The 20,064-nt window shown below is 40.2% G+C and overlaps 1 protein-coding gene across 3 annotated transcripts in view; it reads left to right on the top strand.

The window, feature by feature from the left end:
• The window catches only part of COL4A3 (collagen type IV alpha 3 chain), a 148,613-nt gene extending 131,627 nt beyond the window's left edge, over positions 1-16,986 (top strand). For 2 of the 3 annotated variants that reach the window (XM_050752305.1, XM_050752307.1), the window contains 11 exons: positions 574-759; positions 1,591-1,721; positions 5,568-5,640; positions 6,471-6,542; positions 6,631-6,756; positions 7,594-7,692; positions 10,341-10,550; positions 11,846-12,023; positions 12,151-12,265; positions 13,724-13,896; positions 14,750-16,986. In XM_050752305.1, coding sequence (XP_050608262.1) covers positions 574-759; positions 1,591-1,721; positions 5,568-5,640; positions 6,471-6,542; positions 6,631-6,756; positions 7,594-7,692; positions 10,341-10,550; positions 11,846-12,023; positions 12,151-12,265; positions 13,724-13,896; positions 14,750-14,834 — 1,448 coding nt within the window. In that variant the 3' untranslated portion in view covers positions 14,835-16,986. The remainder of the gene's footprint in view (positions 1-573; positions 760-1,590; positions 1,722-5,567; positions 5,641-6,470; positions 6,543-6,630; positions 6,757-7,593; positions 7,693-10,340; positions 10,551-11,845; positions 12,024-12,150; positions 12,266-13,723; positions 13,897-14,749) is intronic. The other variant, XM_050752306.1, reaches the window with a different exon arrangement.
• The last annotated feature ends 3,078 nt before the right edge of the window (positions 16,987-20,064 follow it).

The raw sequence follows: 20,064 nt of genomic DNA, 5'->3' as shown, positions 1-20,064 counted from the left end.
TGGGGGATGTGTGGGGAAGTTAGCAAAAGGACAGAATAAAGACTGCAATTTTGTTGCTTCTTTGTCTGGGTTTAGCTGGATAATACTTCAAATGCACACATCAGTGCTATGCCATTTAGCTTCTTATGCTCTAACGGATTATCAGTGACTCAACAATGTCAACATGATTAAGTTCATCAGCTAAGAGTAACTGTGGCTTACGTTTATATAAAACTTTAGAGCTTATGCCATGCTTTTATGTTTGTATGTTATCTCACTTGATCTGAAATAATTAGCTAGAACAGGTATTACCTCCATTTTTAAAATAAGAAAATCAAAATTTGTAATAGTAAGTAAATCTGAAGTGAATTTGCCAAGATCGGACAGCTAGTTGGAGACACACTGAGTCTCAACTCAGTTTTTGTAGCTCTATATTGCATTTACCAGCAATATATTATAAAATATATATTTTAGAAATATATATTCTGAATCTGAACACTTTTAAGCAAAGTACTTACATTATTAAAGATAGCCAAGAACTCTAACCCAACCATATGGCCATTAAAGAAACTTACTAGGCCTTCTTCTTTGCAGGAGCTAAAGGAGACAGGGGATCCCCAGGTTTTCCTGGCCTCCCTGGCAGAAAAGGGGCCATGGGAGATGCTGGGCCTCGAGGGCCCACAGGCATAGAAGGACTCCCAGGGCCACCAGGTCTGCCCGGTGCAATTATCCCTGGCCGGAAAGGAAATCATGGTCCACCAGGCTTAAGAGGAAGCCCAGGTAGAGGGTTTACTTTTAAATAGCATAAAAGAACAAAAATCATGTTTGACCTCAAAAGTTTTCGACCTCCTCCTCATGTTACCTTGTTGCTTCTTCTTTCCCTGTGGTCATCTCCATTCCCCGTCTACCCATGGTTCCCACACCCAGCAACTGTCAAGACAAGGTAGCCTGTTTGAGGGATGTGTAGTCAGTAAATCAATGAGCCTGGCTGGACGCAGTGGCTCATGCCTATAATCCCAGGACTTTGGTAGGCCAAGGCGGGTGGATCACTTGAGGTCAGGAGTTCAAGACCAGCCTGGCCAACATGGTGAAACCCTGTCTCTACTAAAAAATACAAAAATTAGCCAGTCTTGGTTGGTGGTGCGTGCCTGTAATCCCAGCTACTCAGGAGGCTGTGGTGGGAGAACCGCTTAAACCTGGGAGGCAGAGGCTGCAGTGAGCTGAGATTGCACCACTGCACTCCAGCCTGGGCAACAGAACTAAACTGTCTCAAAAAATAATAATAATTAATTAGCCTAAAAGACAGTGATGCATTCATTCAACTCTATTTGTTGAATCCCTAGAGCTTGGCTAGGCTTTAGGGAAGCAGGCACAGACCCTGCTGTAACAGACCCTCACTGGGGAGAAGCAGATCCTGCTGGTGGGTGCCAGGTGCTTCACTGGCATCATCTCATCCTGTCTTTACCACAATCCCATCACATGCCCCAGGGGAAAGAATGTTTGTGGTAATGCTAAGTAAAGGGTTTATACTTCATTAGAAACAATCACTAATTAGGTAGAACCTTCGAAGCTCCCTGGCTGGCAATACTGACAGAGTTTTCATGAATTCAGGTGAGCCTGGTCCCCCTGGACCTCCAGGGAGTCACGTAACAGGCATAAAAGGAGACAAAGGGTCTATGGGCCACCCTGGGCCAAAAGGTCCACCTGGAACTGTAGGAGACATGGGACCACCAGGTCATCTGGTGAGTATGAATAATTATTTTGACTCATTATCAATTCAATATCCACTTATTATAATTATTCTTATATTGTACATTATACCATATATTGTCGATATTGTTAACTGTATTAGTCCATTCTCATGCTGCTAACAAAGACATACCCAAGACTGGGTAATTTTTAAAGAAAAGAGGTTTAATTGACTCACAATTCTGCATGGCTGGGGAGATCTCAAGAAACTTACAATCGTGGCGGAAGGCACCTCTTCACACCACAACAGGAGACAGAATGAGTGCCAAGTGAAGGGGGTAGCCCCTTATAAAACCATCAGATCTAATGAGAACTCACTCACTATCATGAGAATGGCATGGGGGAACCACCCCCATGATTCAATTACCTCCCACTGGATCCTTCCCAGGACATGTGGGGATTATAGGAACTACAATTCAAGATGAGATTTGGGTGGGGACACAGCCAAACCATATCATTAACACTGACTTATTGTTAATGTTAATGTTAATGTTAATGTAAAATTTATAATTTTTGATGCATCTGTGCAGTATGCCTAAGGGAACACAGTCCAAAAGTTTATGAAAATCAAAAAATCTTCAGAGTTGGAATGATTTGGCCTCTAAGAGGCCTCCAAAACTTTGGTCTGTATGGGACTCACCTCTACAGCATTCCAGACCCTTGCTTATTTAGACCCTGAACAAGTCCAGTGACGGAATCTTCAAAAAGCAGCTGGAGTTCAGAATCGTTCTAAATGACACTGTCACTTTTTCCTCTACTTATATGCTTCTGAAGTTTTCTGCTTTCCCCTGTAAATGCCTATTTATTTTCTGCCCCCCAAATGCCTGCTAATGTTTCTAGCTAACTGCCATTTCTTTCCAATTATTTTATTGCTGGATAAATACTTGGTTCTTTCAAATTCAGTTTAACCATTTATCAGCTTTGCCTCTATACTGAATACACCCTAGTTTCTCATTATTGCCCTAAAAAATATAGCCTCTGGAGTGAATGCCCTCCAGAAGTTAGAAGTCAATACCCCAGGGAGTAGCAAAAGGACAGACGAGTCTACTGTCTGGAACGTCGTCATTTTAGGAATCAGACCTAAAATTCCACTTGGGCCACTGGGCTGACCTGCTTGTCTCCACATTGCGCTCGTAATCAACTAAAGGCCATGGGCCTTTTCCTCATGAACTGCTACTAGGTTTTCTCCATTATTTCTTGCCTAGCTTGTTGTTATTGATGCTTATTTGGGACTTAAGTGTAGAACTTTTACATTTATCAATCTTAGACATTGTCTTATTCATTTAGGCCTGTGCGCCCAGCCTGCGATCTCTCAATTCATATTCTCTCTCTCAACACCACAGCCATCATCCCTAGCTTTCTCTTAGCAGCATATTAGACGAGCTGATCCCTCTGTCTACATCAAATCCTTGGAGACAGATGTTGAATAGATGAATGTGACTCAGGGATCATACCTGAGTGTCTACTCTGTACCAATGGACAGAAAAACAAAAAGCTACAGTCCTTTGCCCTAGAGCAGCCCACAATAAAGTGAGGGTGATAGGCACAGAGACAGGCCATTTTCCCACCATGTGGTAGGAAGAATGCAGGAGCCTATGGGGACACAGAGGAAGGGTATTTAATCCAGACTGTAGAGGGAAGACGCTCAGGAAAGATCCCTCCCCGAGGAGACTGATGCCTGGTCTGAGTCTTGACAGATGCATAGGAGTTATCCAAGAAAATAAGAAAAGCAGGGGTATGGGTGGGGTGGAGGAAGGGAGCTTTCTGAGCAAAATGACAATGGGTGTGTGTGAGTGACAAACACACAACTCTATTACTGGAGCTGAGGTGGGTGGGAATGAGGACACCTTGAGAGGAGTCTGGAGGGCTAAGCAGGAGTCAGGTAATGGAGGTCTGGTTTTCTAGACTAAGAAGAGGGAGGACATCACTTGCTGATCCAAGAAACACTTACAAAGCAGCTCTTTGTGCCCAGAGTTCTCTCTCTACAAGCTGGAATTAATCCCTTAATGAACTGCCTTTCGATGTGGCCATTCACCAAGCTTTAAATCTATCCTTGTTCCTCTATGCAGCAGCCATTTTGGCCACAAAAACATGGTAGAGAGAGCTACCATGGCACATGGCACAGCTCTCTCTACCATGTAAATTGTCAATGTACAGAACATCTACGGTATAACTCATTTTGTCCTCTACTAACCTCATCAGTGATGCATAATGAGGTACTTTGCCATAGCTCATTGTTAGGAATCACTCTTAAGCTCTCTTGGTATTTGATTTCCAGAATCTACTTTTAAATGTTTTTTTTCTTTTTTTTTTTTTGAAAAATGACATATTTGCCCATCTTCAGTCTGTAGGTGTCTCTCGTGTTCTCCATGATTCTTTGAAAGTTGCCAATTTGATCCACAGTTACATCTAAAGACCTTCCAAGGACACTGGGATGTATAAAGCTTGGTTTGGAAACATGATCTTACTTAAATCCTCTGGTGATTTCATGGTCATTCATAGGCTTCTATACTTACAGTTGAAAGACAATTATTGATGGATGTCTCAACTGGCTTGGGGCCTTTAACAGCTCCCTCCTGCTGCCAGGGATAACCCTGGCAACATGCTCTTTTTCATAGTTACCTTAGCCTCAAGAGGAACAGGCAGAAATGAGAAGCCAGCAAGTCCTTGACCAGATGGTTCTGTTTTCTCTCTCTTCTTTTTTAAACAACACTTTATCCAAGCAATCAGATGGTTCCTTCTTTGGTCTTCTTGCTCCAAAGATAGCTGGTTCAAGGCCAGTTTTATTCTTGGCACTTTTCACGACCTTCAAAGCCTATTATTCTCAGGTAATAGCATTATCTCAATCCATATGGACAGTATGAAAGTAGATTTAGCATACATTTTGACAAACAGCTCTTTTCAGAAGCCCTGCTCCCTCCTCCCTCTTTCTATGGCTTTGCTTGAGCATCTCCTGGCTATAAGACCAGTTCATGTGAGCCTCATAAGAAGAGAGCACCTTCTTCCCGCTTAGATTATTGCATCCTTGTCAAATATGCCTGTCAAATACTCTCTCTTGACAACCCCTGTACACTCCCATCCCTGGACATTACTTTTCCTATCATCATGGTCAAGAGTAATTTATGGCTCTGAGAATGACGCTTGGGTGCTGTAACTCAACAATGGTTTTGTTGTCTTTGCAACAATTATAAATACAGATTATTATAATTTTCATTCTGGGCCAGGCATGGTAGCTCACTACTATAATCCCAGCACTTTGGGAAGCTGAGGTGGGCAGATCATTTGAGGTCAGGAGTTCGAGACCAGCTTGGCCAACATGGCGAAACCCTGTTTCTACTCAAAATACAAAAATTAGCCAGGTGTAGTGGTGCATGCCTGTAATCCCAGCTACTCAGGAGGCTGAGGCATGAGAATTACTTGAATGTGGGAGGCAGAGGTTGCAGCAAGCCAAGATCATGCCACTGCACTCCAGTCTGGATGACAAAACGAGACTCTGTCTCAAAAAAATAAAAAAAATAAAAAATCATGCTGGCAGTACTGGGCTACTCCATTTAGGTCACAGAATATCCAGTTGAATCCAATACTAAAACAACATACGCCAATATTAGAAGGTATGTTTGCTCTTGGGCTTAAGGGAAGCTTTTATTTTACTTTTAAAATGATAGTCCTAAGGAAAGGTTCTAAGTGGCCAAAGGAGTTATAGCCTTGATTGAAAAAATGATGTCTGCTAACTTCAGCCTATTCTCATCCAACATAATATTATACCCTATTTGCATTTTTTAAAAACTAGTAATTTTAAAAGATTTGTTTTGGTTCTACTCCCTTTTTTTGAAATATAGGGAGCACCAGGTACTCCAGGTCTTCCAGGACTCAGAGGTGATCCTGGATTCCAGGGGTTTCCAGGCGTGAAAGGTACTGTTTTTGTGCATTGCTCTTTATATGCAAATACAATAACCTCAATTTATATTTTAGGGCACACAAGTGTTTGTTGAAGTACAGACAGCTAGGGTTAGTACAAATAGGACCTCGATATGACTGAAGTAGGAAGGCTCCACTATACTATTTCAAGATTCTTTAAAATAGAGTATTTCTCCAAATGAATGGCTCTCAGTAACCTTCTTTTATTTGTGTAAAAGACTGTGCTTGCAAGAGAAATCTTACCACTTTATTAGTTCATGCTGGCAGTACCGGGCTATTCCATTTAGGACACAGAATATCCAGTTGAATCCAATACTAAAACAACAATATTGCACAAAGCAAATATTCTCTATGCGCTCAAGAGAACTCCTGATGTAACTAACTCTAGGCTATGAGTAAAGCTAGAGTAATAAGCTGAGAAAGTAGATAACTATGACAACCAAGCAATATAATTCACCAGATGGTAAAACAGGTTTTAATGTGACTTTGTATCTTACCTTAAATATCAAATTGGTTTCTGAACTCAAAAATTGGACTCTTAAGGACCCTTCCCCTTCAATGTTAAAATACAAGTTCTTAATGCCTGCTTCTGGAATATATTTCTTTACAGACTCATTAAGCATGAACTACTGGGTCCCAGTGACATGCCAAAACCTATGTGAACAAAAATGAAATTGTAGCCCTTGTGACAGAACCCACAGGACAGAGCCTCCAGGCACACTTCTAGTATTTGTCCTTAGAGTCAATCATCAACCTGAAGAACTAGGAGACCCATTGATCTAAGTGGAATCACATTGTGTTTTTGTTTGTTGGTTTGTTTTTAGGAGAAAAGGGTAATCCTGGATTTCTAGGATCCATTGGACCTCCAGGACCAATTGGGCCAATAGGACCACCTGGTAAATAAATTTCCTTACCATTGATCTCAATGAAGAAAGGTAACGCATCCGTGAAGCCATCATCTTCTTCTTATGTTTATGTCAACAGGTATACGTGGAGACCCTGGCACACTTAAGATTATCTCCCTTCCAGGAAGCCCAGGGCCACCTGGCACACCTGGAGAACCAGGGATGCAGGGAGAACCTGGGCCACCAGGGCCACCTGGAAACCTAGGTGTGAGACTGGCAGCATTGACTTGGATCAGTAGGAAGTGGTTGAACCAAAATACCTGTAAACTGCTTTGGAAACAGCTGATACAACTTCACAGAAAATGTTGAACATGATAGTGGTTTTCACAGTCTTAGGATTGAGCTCATTTTACCCTTGACCAGCAAATAAAAGACCTTGGAATCTATTGAAAGCTGTTGTACATAGTATAACTTGAACAAATACACTTTAGGGCAGCATGTTTTTGTTTTTTATTTTTTATTAAGGTAAAGGTATGTCTATCTCCTCTGACAACTGTCAGTCTTGGGGATCTATTTCTAAATGATTGTCTGAATATACCTGAGTTCTGTGAATTTATACTTTTCTAACACTTTCTACAGCAAAGTATTAGAAAAAAATGATTTAGGAATCTTTTCAAAATACTGGTGTTTGGAAATTGAACTAACCCCTCTACATAAGCAGAGCGTATTGTAATAGGCTTCTGAATGGAATGATTACGCCTTAAGTGTGTCTGAATCACCTGGGAGATAAAGATAGTACTTATTAGTTTGATCAATTCAGGGACATAGTGAATTCTGGAAGAACATAAATCAAAATTGCAGCACAATTTTAAACTGCTGCATTAAGTATCCTCATAGTTCATTTTCGAGAGCCTTGTTTTCTGGGAAGTGGGGCTAACAAGTTAGGTGACTAATCATCCTAGCTTGCCCAGGACCGAGGACCTTCCCAGGATGCAGGATTTTCATTCCTGAAACTGAGAAAGTCCTGGGTTAACGGGATGGTTGGTCACCTTATCTTTCATCCTATACGATAAAATGCAATGTAATGTTGGTTTTTGCCTAGGACCCTGTGGGCCAAGAGGTAAGCCAGGCAAGGATGGAAAACCAGGAACTCCTGGACCAGCTGGAGAAAAAGGCAATAAAGGTTCTAAAGGAGAGCCAGGTAAGCACCCAGCTTGTTTCCTCACTGAAGAAGTGTTATTTAGACATAAAGAGGTCTTGTTTGAGTGGGTGACTATATGAGTTATCTAGGCCTTTGAGTTTATGTTATTCAGATCAGATCAAAGGCCAAGGATCAAATGTTAATTTGGAAGATGAAAATCAAGAATTATTGGGACACACTATTTTTCCGACCTCTTAGCTGGTCAGATGGGCTCCAAACTGATGCACAGTTTAGCCTGAGGACAAATAGAACTAATTTAAGTCCTCTGGGTGTTCTTCTTTCAAAAAGGCCAATACCTGTTTTTAATAACTTATAGAAGTAATTAGTTAATAATTATTATCTATAGGAGTGGTACATAAGTACGTAGCTAGAAAAATATTACCTTGGTATGCGTAGAAGAGCAACTTAGTATCCTTTTTTAAGAAAGCCATCTTTTAAAAATGCCATTCTTCATGGTGGCGGGTGCCTGTAATCCCAGCTACTTGGGAGGCTGAGGCAGGAGAATCGCTTGAACCTGGGAGGTGGAGGTTGCAGTGAGCTGAGATCACACCACTGCAGTCCAACCTGGGTGACAGAGTGAGTGAGACGCTGTCTCAAAAAAAAAAAAGCCATTCTTGAATAGAATTCAACAATTCATGTGTGTCATGAAAAGGGGCCTCTTACATATAGTGTTTGATTCTGAACATATGCTGTATGTGTCAGTTTGACACCTGGATCAACATCTACCTTCTGCAAACGTTTCAAAGCACTCTTCTGGAAACTACCTTGATGTCCAAATCTTCTATTTTTAGGATTGCTGACTTTGTTAAAGCAAGAAAAATTCTAAATGTGATTTCTGAATTTACTGACATATATGATGCTCAGATCTACTATATTAAAATGGTAAAGACTGTAGACTTAAATTTTTAAAAATTCAAATATGATGTTAATATTATAATACTAATTGCATAACTACATATGATTTAGTATTGCCATGGGTGCACAGTGGAGTACTATTAATCATTCAACTTTCCTTAATGTGTGGTTTTTGAAGTGACAAAACACTCTTATTAATAATTCTATTAATTTAAAAATTTTAATGACCAAGGCTTCAATGCCCTAAGAATGGGGCAACAGCAAGAGCAAGGGCACTGCAATACAAATTTTGTTGAGAATTAATTAGCAAGTAGACAGTTCAATGCTATGGAGGCCTCACAAGAATGACAAAGGGATCTAAGAGTCAAACTGCACTGGCATAAACTGACAGCCCTGGCCCCCTTCTTGGAGATACGGAAATGCCTTGGATATCATACATCTGTATAAAAGCTCACTTCCAGTTCCTGCCCTGCTCAGCTAATCACTTTCCAATTCCTGTGTAGAGATCAGGAGGCATCTTTTGTTTGGGGTCAATTATACCCCCTCTGAATGAGGGCAGGGGTTAGGAAAACAGAAAAATGTGTCTCCCCAATATATTAAAACCATGGCAACTTGGATTTTTCAAGTAAGACATCAGACTGGAGAATTTGGATGTGGCCTATTTTTAATTTCAAAAAACCACTCAAGGTCCCTGGAGGAGACAAGAGGGGGCAGAATTCAGAGAAAATTGAAAAAATATATAATATTGGGGCTTTTACAAATTTCTGTGGGAAGTCCTGACTTCTGAGTCAGGACTAAACTGTGACAATGCCTGACTCCCAGGGGCATGGATGTTTGTGGACAACAAAACTAATTCCTGTGATGATGTAGGCCCAAAGTCTAACCGTCTCTGTTTTCTCTGTGCTTCCTTAGGACCCTAAAGAACCATGGCCCAAGTCTGGTTGGGGAGGGAGTCAGGGTATAGTGGCTGCACAAATGGATGGGGGTGAGGAGGTGGAAACCAATGCCAATACCATAAATAATAGCTGTTCAATGAAAGAAAGGAGAAGGAAGTTCAAGAGGAATGGAAGAGAGGACAGCTCACGGGTCCTTATCTAGAACATGACAAGTGTGGATTAGCCTTGTCCAACTCCGTACTCCAAAGTATAGAAAGTCTTTCTCCACAGGGAGAAAAATGTACAGAAACCATTTACTTTGTTTTTAACTCATGTAAATAAAATAAATTAACCCTTATTACAGTGTAAAAAAAAAAAAAAAAAGCCTTCTCTTCTTACTTTCCTAACAAATTGATCAAAACTTTCTTGAAGTTTGAACCTTTAAAAAGAGCTTTCAGTGTTTTCTGCAATTGTTTATTGTAGACAATGTTGCAATAATTTGTGAATTTATCAAAACCATAAGTAATTTATTATGATCTACTTGAATAGACTTTAAGCTGTAGATATTGGATTTTTCCCCCATCACATTGTAGGAGGATTCATTCATGTATTCATAAAAAACATACATAAGACCTACCAGATGCAGGCAGGCCACTGTGCCAGGCCTCACAGAGGAATTCAAAGATAAAGACCTGATCTCAAAAAACTCATCAGATTTTCACACAAAGATTGATAAGAAGAGGCACTGTGTGATAAACTGTTTAACATTTAATAATACTGTTTGGCCATTTTTATAAGCCACTCTTCTCCAGGATTTCTTTCAATATATGGGACTCAACATATATTTAAATTAGTACTTTGAAAAAACGAGTTTAAGATTTTGTGTGTGTTGCAACATTTAGAATGTGTTTTTTGAAGGACCACCTGGATCAGATGGATTGCCAGGTTTGAAAGGAAAACGTGGAGACAGTGGATCACCTGCAACCTGGACAACAAGAGGCTTTGTCTTCACCCGACACAGTCAAACCACAGCAATCCCTTCATGTCCAGAGGGGACCGCGCCACTCTACAGTGGGTTTTCTTTTCTCTTTGTACAAGGGAATGAACGAGCCCACGGACAAGACCTCGGTAATGTCCCAGTCCCATCTGCCAGTTGTGTTGTTCCACATGCAGATTATAAATCTTTATAGCCTAGGATGCTTCCCTCTGAAGTTAAGTGTAAACAACCTTGAGTATCTTCTGGCACTTTTTAAGAGAGCAAATAAAACAACACTGACCTAATTTTCATTCTGGAATGTAAAATGCTGGAAGGAGCCTAGCTCAGGAATGCCAGCCTAGCTCCTCCCATTCAGTGCAAACAATTTGCCCCTAAAACTCCCTAAACCACCTGTCTGCATTTATCTTTTTGGTGTTTTTTCTTTTTCTTTCTTTTTTTTTTTTTTTTAGACAGGGTCTCACTTTCATCACCCAGGCTGGAGTGCAGTGGTGCAACACGGCTCACTGCAGCCTCAACATCCCAGGCACAAGCAATTCTCCCACCTCAGACTCCTGAATGGCTGGGACTACAGGCATATGACACTATATCCAGCTAATTTTTTTGATTTTCAGTAGAGACGAGGTCTGGCTATGTTTTCAAGGTTTGTCTTAAACTCTTGAGCTCAAGTAATCCTCCCTCCTCAGCCTCCCAAAGTGCTGGGATTACAGGTGTGAGCCACCATGCCCAGCCCACCCGTTTGCTTTTTAATCTCACAAATAATAGCTTTTCTAAACCTTTATCTGGTTATTAGCTATTACGTACATATGAATAAGTGGGAATACTTTGAAGCAAAAACACTATCCCAGCTGACCTATGCTAGCCCCCATGTTCTAGATCGATTAGAAAGAGCCACAGGGGGCCGGGTGCGGTGGCTCAAGCCTGTAATCCCAGCACTTTGGGAGGCCGAGACCGGCAGATCACGAGGTCAGGGGTTCGAGACCATCCTGGTTCAGTAGAAACCCTGTCTCTACTAAAAAATTACAAAAAATCTAGCCGGGTGAGGTGGCGGGCGCCTGTAGTCCCAGCTACTCAGGAGGCTGAGGCAGGAGAATGGCGTAAACCCGGGAGGCGGAGCTTGCAGTGAGCTGAGATCCGGCCACTGCACTCCAGCCTGGGCGACAGAGAGAGACTCCGTCTCAAAAAAAGAAAAAAAAAAAAAGAAAGAGCCACAGGAAGTATTAAAGGTGGGAGAAAGAAGATTTGTTTGCCTATTGGATCTTTGATTTCTATCAGTATGAAAATTTCTCAATACTACACTTAGCAGATAACTCTTGTGTTGTCTTTGTCCAGCTTTTGCTACAGGTTACGTTTTAATTAGCTTCTCTCTAGCGATGCCGAAAATAACTTTAACTTACTGAAAGTGATACTCAGTCTGATGTTTCATTAGGAACTCTGGGCAGCTGCCTGCAGCGATTTACCACAATGCCATTCTTATTCTGCAATGTCAATGATGTATGTAATTTCGCATCTCGAAATGATTATTCATACTGGCTGTCAACACCAGCTCTGATGCCAATGAACATGGCTCCCATTACTGGCAGGGCCCTTGAGCCTTATATAAGCAGGTAAAAATCCAATCCCCTAGTTTTACAATGGGACCAAGTGAATCACTTCCCTTGTAATGGAATGTAAGGCAGCACATCACAGTGCAGAAAGTGGCAATGCTGCCATAGTCTTTGTTTCATGTTACAGATGCACTGTTTGTGAAGCTCCTGCGATCGCCATAGCTGTTCACAGCCAAACCACTGACATTCCTCCATGTCCTCACGGCTGGATTTCTCTCTGGAAAGGATTTTCGTTCATCATGGTGAGGAGAAAAGGAACAGGAGTTTTATAGTAAAGACTACCCATAGAATGTTACATTATGCTGGGTAAAATGTGGTTCCCAGGGTCAATGCTGCCTGATGTCAGTGGGTGCAACATGCCATAGACATTTCCTTGAAAATCTATAAATATACTTTTTTTTCCTTTACTTCTGGTAAATAATGGAGTATTAAAAAAAGACTTCTCAGAAGGAGATTACCTACAAATTCTCTTATGAAATTTAGGTGAATAGTAGCTGCCATTGATTGATAATGGAATCCCTCTTTTTTTTTATTATTTTTATCTTTTGAGACAGAGTCTCACTCTGTCACCCAGGCTGGAGTGCAGTGGAGTGATTTTGGCTCACTGCAACCTCTGCCTCCCAGGTTCAAGTGATTCTCCTGCCTCGGCCTGCTGAGTAGCTGAGATTACAGGTGTGTGCCACCACGCCCAGCTAATTTTTGTATTTTGGGTTGTTTGTTTTGTTTTTTTAGTAGAAACAGGGTTTCACCATATTGCCCAGGCTGGTCTCAAACTCCTGACCTCCAGTGATCTCCCCAACTCAGCCTCCCAAAGTGCTGGGATTACAGGCATGAGTCACTGCACCCAGCCTGGAATGCCTATTTTTTATAAGATAACTGCTTTATATACATTCTCTGTAATTTTTATGAAAACTCTGATAGGTAATTTCTATCATCGACAGTTTTACAAACAAGAATGAAGTACTTTCCCAAGGTCTTACAACTATTTAGTGGAAAAGCTAGGATCTGTGCCCAGGTCTGTCTGCTCCAAAATCTGTGCCCCTTTCACATTCATACAGAGATAAAAGCAAAGAAAGACAGTCTTTTAAAGAAAAAACTGTCAGATGTAAATGCTAGTGAAGAAATCTATGGAATGGCCATGTGTGACTGTGATGACTGTCTTAGCTGCACACAAGTGGTTCTTTCTTTTTTCTTTTTCTTTTTTTCTTGAGACAGAATCTCCCTCTGTCGCCCAGGCTGGAGTGCAGTGGCGCAATCTTGGCTCACTGCAATCTCCACCTCCTGGCTCAGTGCAATCTCTGCCTCCAGGGTTCAAGCAATTCTCTTGCCTCAGCCTCCTGAGTAGCTTGGACTACAGGCACACGCCACCATGCCAGCTAATTTTTGTATTTTTAGTACAGACATAGTTTCACTATGTTAGCCAGGCTGGCCTCAAACTCCTGACCTCAAGTGATCTGCCTGCCTAGGCCTCCCAAAGAGCGAGCTGGGATTCCAGGCGTGAGAGCTGGGATTCCAGGCATGAGTCACTGCGCCTGGCCACATAGGTGGTTATTTCTAATCTGTAGCATCACTGATGATCATTCCTTCCCCTTCTTTACTCACAGTTGCCCATTCATTGAAAAAAAAAAAAAAAAGTAGAGAATTGAACATTTGAATCCCAGTGGACAGAGTGTTTACTCAGATTTTTTAAATTGTGGTAGTTCACAAGTGCAGGTTCTGAGGGCACCGGGCAAGCACTGGCCTCCCCCGGCTCCTGCCTGGAAGAATTCCGAGCCAGCCCATTTCTAGAATGTCATGGAAGAGGAACGTGCAACTACTATTCAAATTCCTACAGTTTCTGGCTGGCTTCATTAAACCCAGAAAGAATGTTCAGGTAACTATTCACCATCAAGCTGAATCTGATGACTCAATTGCACAACTGTTGAAAGTTGCCTGTGTTCTCGGGTCAAGGAGTGGCCATGATTTTGTACTACTGTGCCAATAAAGACAAATCAGTGTTTTGTCATTACTAAACACATTTAACATTTCTATATAAATTTAGAGTAAATTATATACAATCACACTAAATGATCTCTCATCTGAATTTACTGTATTGAAAGACTTGCGAATAATGTGGATTATTTAAAGGGTGGGAGTAGTTTTTATTACATAAAAGATGATCTGTAAGTTTTCATCAAGGCTTATGTTTCTTTAATGCTGCTGAAATATGACTAAAATTATAAAATGCCACCATATATGCCTTTTCAGAAGTATACTTCTTCCATAAAGATAAATAGTCCTATAATAAATTTCTTTCTTTCTTTTTTTTTTCTTTTTTTTTGAGACAGTCTTGCTCTGTTGCCCAGGCTGGAGTGCAGTGGCACAATCTGACGATCTGGGCTCACTGGAACCTCCACTTCCCAGGTTTAAGTGATTCTCCTGCCTCAGCCTCCTGAGTAGCTGGGATTATAGAAGGCGTATGCCATGACACCTGTCTAATTTTTGTGTTTTTAGTAGAGATGGGGTTTCACCATGTTAGCCAGGCTGGTCTCAAACTCCTGACCTCAAGTGAACCTCCCACCTCAGCCTCCCAAAGTGCTAGGATTACAGGCATGAGCCACCACGCCCGGCCCTGTAATAAATTTCAAAATAGTGACAATATTCATTAATAAAACTCAAACTCAGCAAAAATTCCCTTTTATGCATAAATCAATGAGGGTTTTTTTTTTGGTTTGTTTTTATTTCAGAAAGCCTATTCCATCAACTGTGAAAGCTGGAGAATTAGAAAAAATAATAAGTCGCTGTCAGGTGTGCATGAAGAAAAGACACTAAAGCTAAAAAAGACAGCAGAACTGCTATTTTTCATCCTAAAGAACAAAGTAATGACAGAGCATGCTTTTATTTAGGTATTTTTCTTTAACCAAACAATATTGCTCCATGCTGACTCAGTACAAAGTTTCAATTTGTTTCCCCACAGAACAAAGCAGTTCTTTCAAGTCAGTTCTGTGATCTGGGTCTCCAATCTGTGCTGTTTCAAAGTTCCCTGTGGCAAAGCAGCAACTATTCACAAAATAACACCAAAAGTCTATTCCACTTACATCCAAGGCACTGTCACTATGGTGATCGTATGAAGTTTGAATGCTACAAGTTATGAAATATTTGGCCCACTGGATTCCCACATTTGTCCTCCTCCTGTCTTTAAGACTCAGGGAGGCTAAATCAGTGTTTGATTGCCCCACCACCCCTTCATGAAACTTCAGACCCTGGGTAGGGGAAGAGAAGGGGGCATGTGGTATCCTGGAGCATTGTGTATAGAACTGGACTTTCAGACCTGCTGAGGACCGTAAGGCCTGATGGAACACAGAACTGAACTGAGGTTCATGGATTTTCTAGGAATGTTTCAAACATGCCCACTGCTAAGGGCAAAAGGGGGATTCCCTGATGGAACCATAATACTGTTGGAAATACTGTATGGTTTTGTTTTGTTGGTTTTTAAAGATTTTTTTGTTTATTAAATTCGTTTCACTGTAGCTCTAAAATCTGCTTGTATTCAAAGCATATACAATTTTCCCCCTTAGTGAATTAGTTTTAAAAGGATATTGTTATATACATACTATGAAATATGTATAACTTTAACTTCTCTTTTACCAGCATACCCACACAAATAACAAGAATACTACTTATGAAATGTGTACTTTATCCTCATCCCATAAATGTTGGTGCATATCTTATGTAAAGGAGCAGTTCAATAATCCACGAATGAACTTAAGGCATTTGTTGGTTTATCAGACTCAGAATCTATTTTTTCATTGCTCTGAATATGTCATCACTCTAGGTTTTACAGATTTATTCCTTTGTTACTTCTCTAATTCTTCCTTTGTTTAAAAAAAAAAAAAAGCAACACTTTTTATGTCATATACTCTTACAAACCATATTGAAAGAGTCCATTGTTTAAAAATCTTAATGTATCAAACTGTATAATTTGGCTGCTGTATGTCTTAAACCCCACTTTTCAAGGTGTTGATACATTCCCAAGGTTACTTAATTCAACTTAACAATCATGTTATTCAGCACCAAGCATGTCCCAGACACTACTAACCTACAGAGATGCTAAGAGAAAAAAGAGACTTGTTTCTGATCTAATATCCCAGAAAAAGTAACTCATTGCTCTGTTAAGAATCTCACATATACAAGTAGCTTCCCTCCCCTCTTGTTTTTTCTTCCTTTTCACTGCTGTTATATTTCATTATGATAATTCAGCAGGCCCAAGTAAAGGTTAAAAATAAGGTCTATGCCTAGGGAAACCCAGGGCTTCTAGTTTCTCCTAGAAAAGCCAAGAGAAGATAAGATCTGAATAATAGCAGAAAAAACAAGATCTACAAAACATTAAACTAGTGTTATACTTGATGATAACACTATTTGATGAGTCTTAGAGTCCAGACACCAAGAGACAAAGCTTTGAAGATGTTTCCTGATCTACCTAGGTGGAGTTGGTGGTGCTGATATTTAAATTCAGGCTACTGCTTCAATCTCAATTGCTTTGTAAGTGAAAAACGTGACCTAGAGGACAGCATAGACTATGGCCGTGGCTCACATGGTTTATATCCTTCACTGCTCATGTGTTTGCTGTCAAGCCATTTTTACATCTCAACTAAGATATGCAGCATTTCAGTTATTTAGATTCACTTAACAAATAAATTTTTCTGCTTTAAAAATGTCCCATTATCCCAAGTGTACTATAGCGGCATATGGAGCTAGCTAATCTCTACAAACCTACCGTAGGCCAGTAGTTCTCAAAGTGCGGTCCCTGGAAGAGCAGCATCAGCATCATCTGGGAACTTGTCACAGATGCAGATTCTAGGGACCACTCCAGACCTACAGAATCCGAAACTCTTGGGGGAGGGCCCAAAATATCTATGTTTTACCAAGCCCACCACATGATTCTGATGTACTCTAAATACTGAGAAAACCTGTTCTAGACAAATACCCAAGCAACAACTCTACAGGCAGTTACCCAGTACGGCTGGCTACAGCTGCTCCATCCATGTCTCTATTTAAAGTTCAAACTCACAGGTGACTCTAAGGTCATCTACTTTTACTCATAAGTAAAAGCTCTAGACTGGTGCTAATGTCAAACCACTGGCCTCCACTCAGGCCTTCATCTTTTCATGCCCTCTTATCAGTATTTAACTTCTGAGGAAGACAAGTGATGCTAAGACCTGAAATTTCAATGAAGCCATATGAACAGCTGTTCAGTCGTACTTCTAAGACTTTACTTAGAAGTACTTCAGGACTAAGTTATAGCTCATATGCATTATTTTCCAGATAGCTTATGAGTAGCTTACACAAGTATGAAGATTTAATATTACAGATAAAATGTAAACTGTTTCTTTAAAATTGGGGCTTCAACTTTGGAATTTCACAGTGTGCTAAAATAACAGATTTCTCAGAAGTCTTTCAGCAAGATAAATATTATTAAGTAACTTATTTATGAAAGTATTAAAATAATGCTTACATTTGAATTTGATGGCTAACTTACAAAGATTTTCTATGTATCAAATGTAACTTACTACTACTAAACTTAATTTAATATTTACTCTATAACCAAATGAAATATATTTAAAATATATTGAATATTTTATATTGTTATATCCTGACAAGATTATAATATTTTAATGTACTAATATTTCTGTAATTATATCTAAAATATTATTTTATTGTATTGCCTAAGAATAAACATTTTTTAAATTGAAACTTGTCCTTTTTTTTTAAAATGGAAATAATTTTTTTTTGGATTGTAAGAATAAAGGATGTTCACTGTAAAAAGAATAGACAATACAGAAGTTATGAAGAAGAATACAAAAATGGCCATGATCTATCAGGAGAAACCCACCCCCGATATTCAACGTGGGTCCTTTTCTATTTTCCCTAAGTGTCAGCTGGTCTGCGAAATAAAGCGAAAGAGTACAAAAGAGAGAAATTTTAAAGCTGGGTATCCGGAGGAGACATCACAAGTTGGCAGGTTCCATGATGCCCCCTGAGCCATAAAACCAGCAAGTTTTTATTAGCAATTTTCAAAAGTCAGGGAGTGTACGAATAGGGTGTGGGTCACAGAGATCACATGTTTCAAGGGCAACAAAAGATCACAAGGCAGGAGGTCAGGGCGAGATCACAAGGTCAGGGTGAAACTAGAATTACTAATGAACTTCCATGTCCCGCTGTCTACCCATTGTCATTGATAAACAAGGTTCAAGAGCAGAGAATCGGTCTGACTAGAATTTATTAGGCGGGAATTTCCTCGTCCTAATAAGCCTGGGAGTGCTATGGGAGACCGGGGCTTATTTCATCCCTTATCTACAACCATAAAAGATAGACATTTCCAAAGTGGCCATTTCAGAGGCCTCCCCTTAGGAACACATTCTCTTTCTCAGGGATATTCCTTGCTGAGAAAAAAAATTCAGCAATATTTCTCCTATTTGCTTTTGAAAGAAGAGAAATATGGCTCTGTTCCGCCTGGCCCACAGGCAGCCAGACTTTAAGGTTATCTCCCTTGTTCCCTGAACATTGCTGTTACCCTGTTCTTTTTTAAAGGTGCCTAGATTTCATATTGTTTAAACAATTTGTACAGTTAAAGCAATCATCACAAGGTCCTGAGGCGACATTCATCCTCAGCTTACGAACATGATGGGATTAAGAGATTAAAGCAAAGTCAGGCACAGGAAATCACAAGAGTATTGATTGGCGAAGTGATAAGTGTCCATGAAATCTTCACAATTTAGATTTCAGATTCTGCAGTAAAGACAGGTGTAAGAAATTATAAAAGTATTAATTTGGGGAACTAATAAATGTCCATGAAATCTTCACAACGTAAGCAACTTATGTTCTCCTGCCATGGCTTCAGTCAGTCCCTCCGTTTGGGGTCCCTGACTTCCCGCAACAATGATCTAATCCTCACTCCCTTCCAAGATAAGTGATAAATCTATTTTTAAACAGAAATAAGATAAAAGCATGCTATTTTGTCAACAGGTGTTTTTTTTTTGTTTGTTTGTTTTTTTTTGAGACAGAGTCTCGCTTTGTCCCCAAGGCTGGAGTTCAGTGGCATGATCTCAGCTCACTGCAAGCTCCACCTCCCGGGTTCACATCACTCTCCTGCTTCAGCCTCCAAGTAGCTGGGACTATAGGCGCCCGCCAACATGCCTGGCTAACTTTTAAAATTTTTAATAGAGATAGGGTTTCACCATGTTGGCCAGGCTGGTCTCGAACTCATGACCTCAAGTGATCCACCCGCCTAGGCCTCCCAAAGTACTGGGATTACAGCCATGAGCCACATGTCCAGCCTATATTTTGCATATTAAAAACCTTTTTTTTTTTTTTACCAGCTCTCTACATTTGAAATTTTATGAATTGTTTTCCTTGAATGAGGAGTATTTGTATTATAAATGGGAAACATGTATCAAAATATATGACCCATGATTTCTGTAATCTGTATGCTTTTCTTATTGATTTGTAAAGACTCCTTAAATACCTCAATAGAAAAATAAGCAAAGATGTGATTAGACCCTTCACAGGAAAACAGGCAATCATCAAAATACTTCTTTAATTTAAAAAAAAACACTAATTAAAAGTGACAAACATTCTGCCTCACTGCAATGAGATAGGCAAAGACGTAAAACATGGCTTCAGCCAGTCCCTCCATTCAGGGTTGCTGACTTCCCGATCTCCTGACCTCGTGATCCACCTGTCTCGGCCTCCCAAAGTGCTGATTACAGGCGTGAGTCACTGTGCTCGGCCTTTTTTGTCACCAGGTTTTTAAAAACTTAGTACATAGTGGGCACATTTTCACACCAGCAGACAAGAACTAATCATCACTTGCACCACAGTTCATTGTATGGGTTTATAACCTAAGACAATCAATCCCCAATTGACAGACATTTAATTTAGGTATATTATAGACATATTGTACCTATGTCACCACAAGTTTGTCCAATTATTTCTTCAAGATAAATCACTAGAAGGAACACTGTAGAGTCAAAGGTCTCACACAATCTTAGGCTTTTGAAAT

The sequence above is a fragment of the Macaca thibetana genome, chromosome 12 (genome assembly GCF_024542745.1).
Source record: "Macaca thibetana thibetana isolate TM-01 chromosome 12, ASM2454274v1, whole genome shotgun sequence".
In the NCBI taxonomy this organism is placed as follows: Eukaryota; Metazoa; Chordata; class Mammalia; order Primates; family Cercopithecidae; genus Macaca; species Macaca thibetana.
Note: the sequence above shows the minus strand (reverse complement) of the source record. Positions and strands in the feature narration are given on the sequence as shown.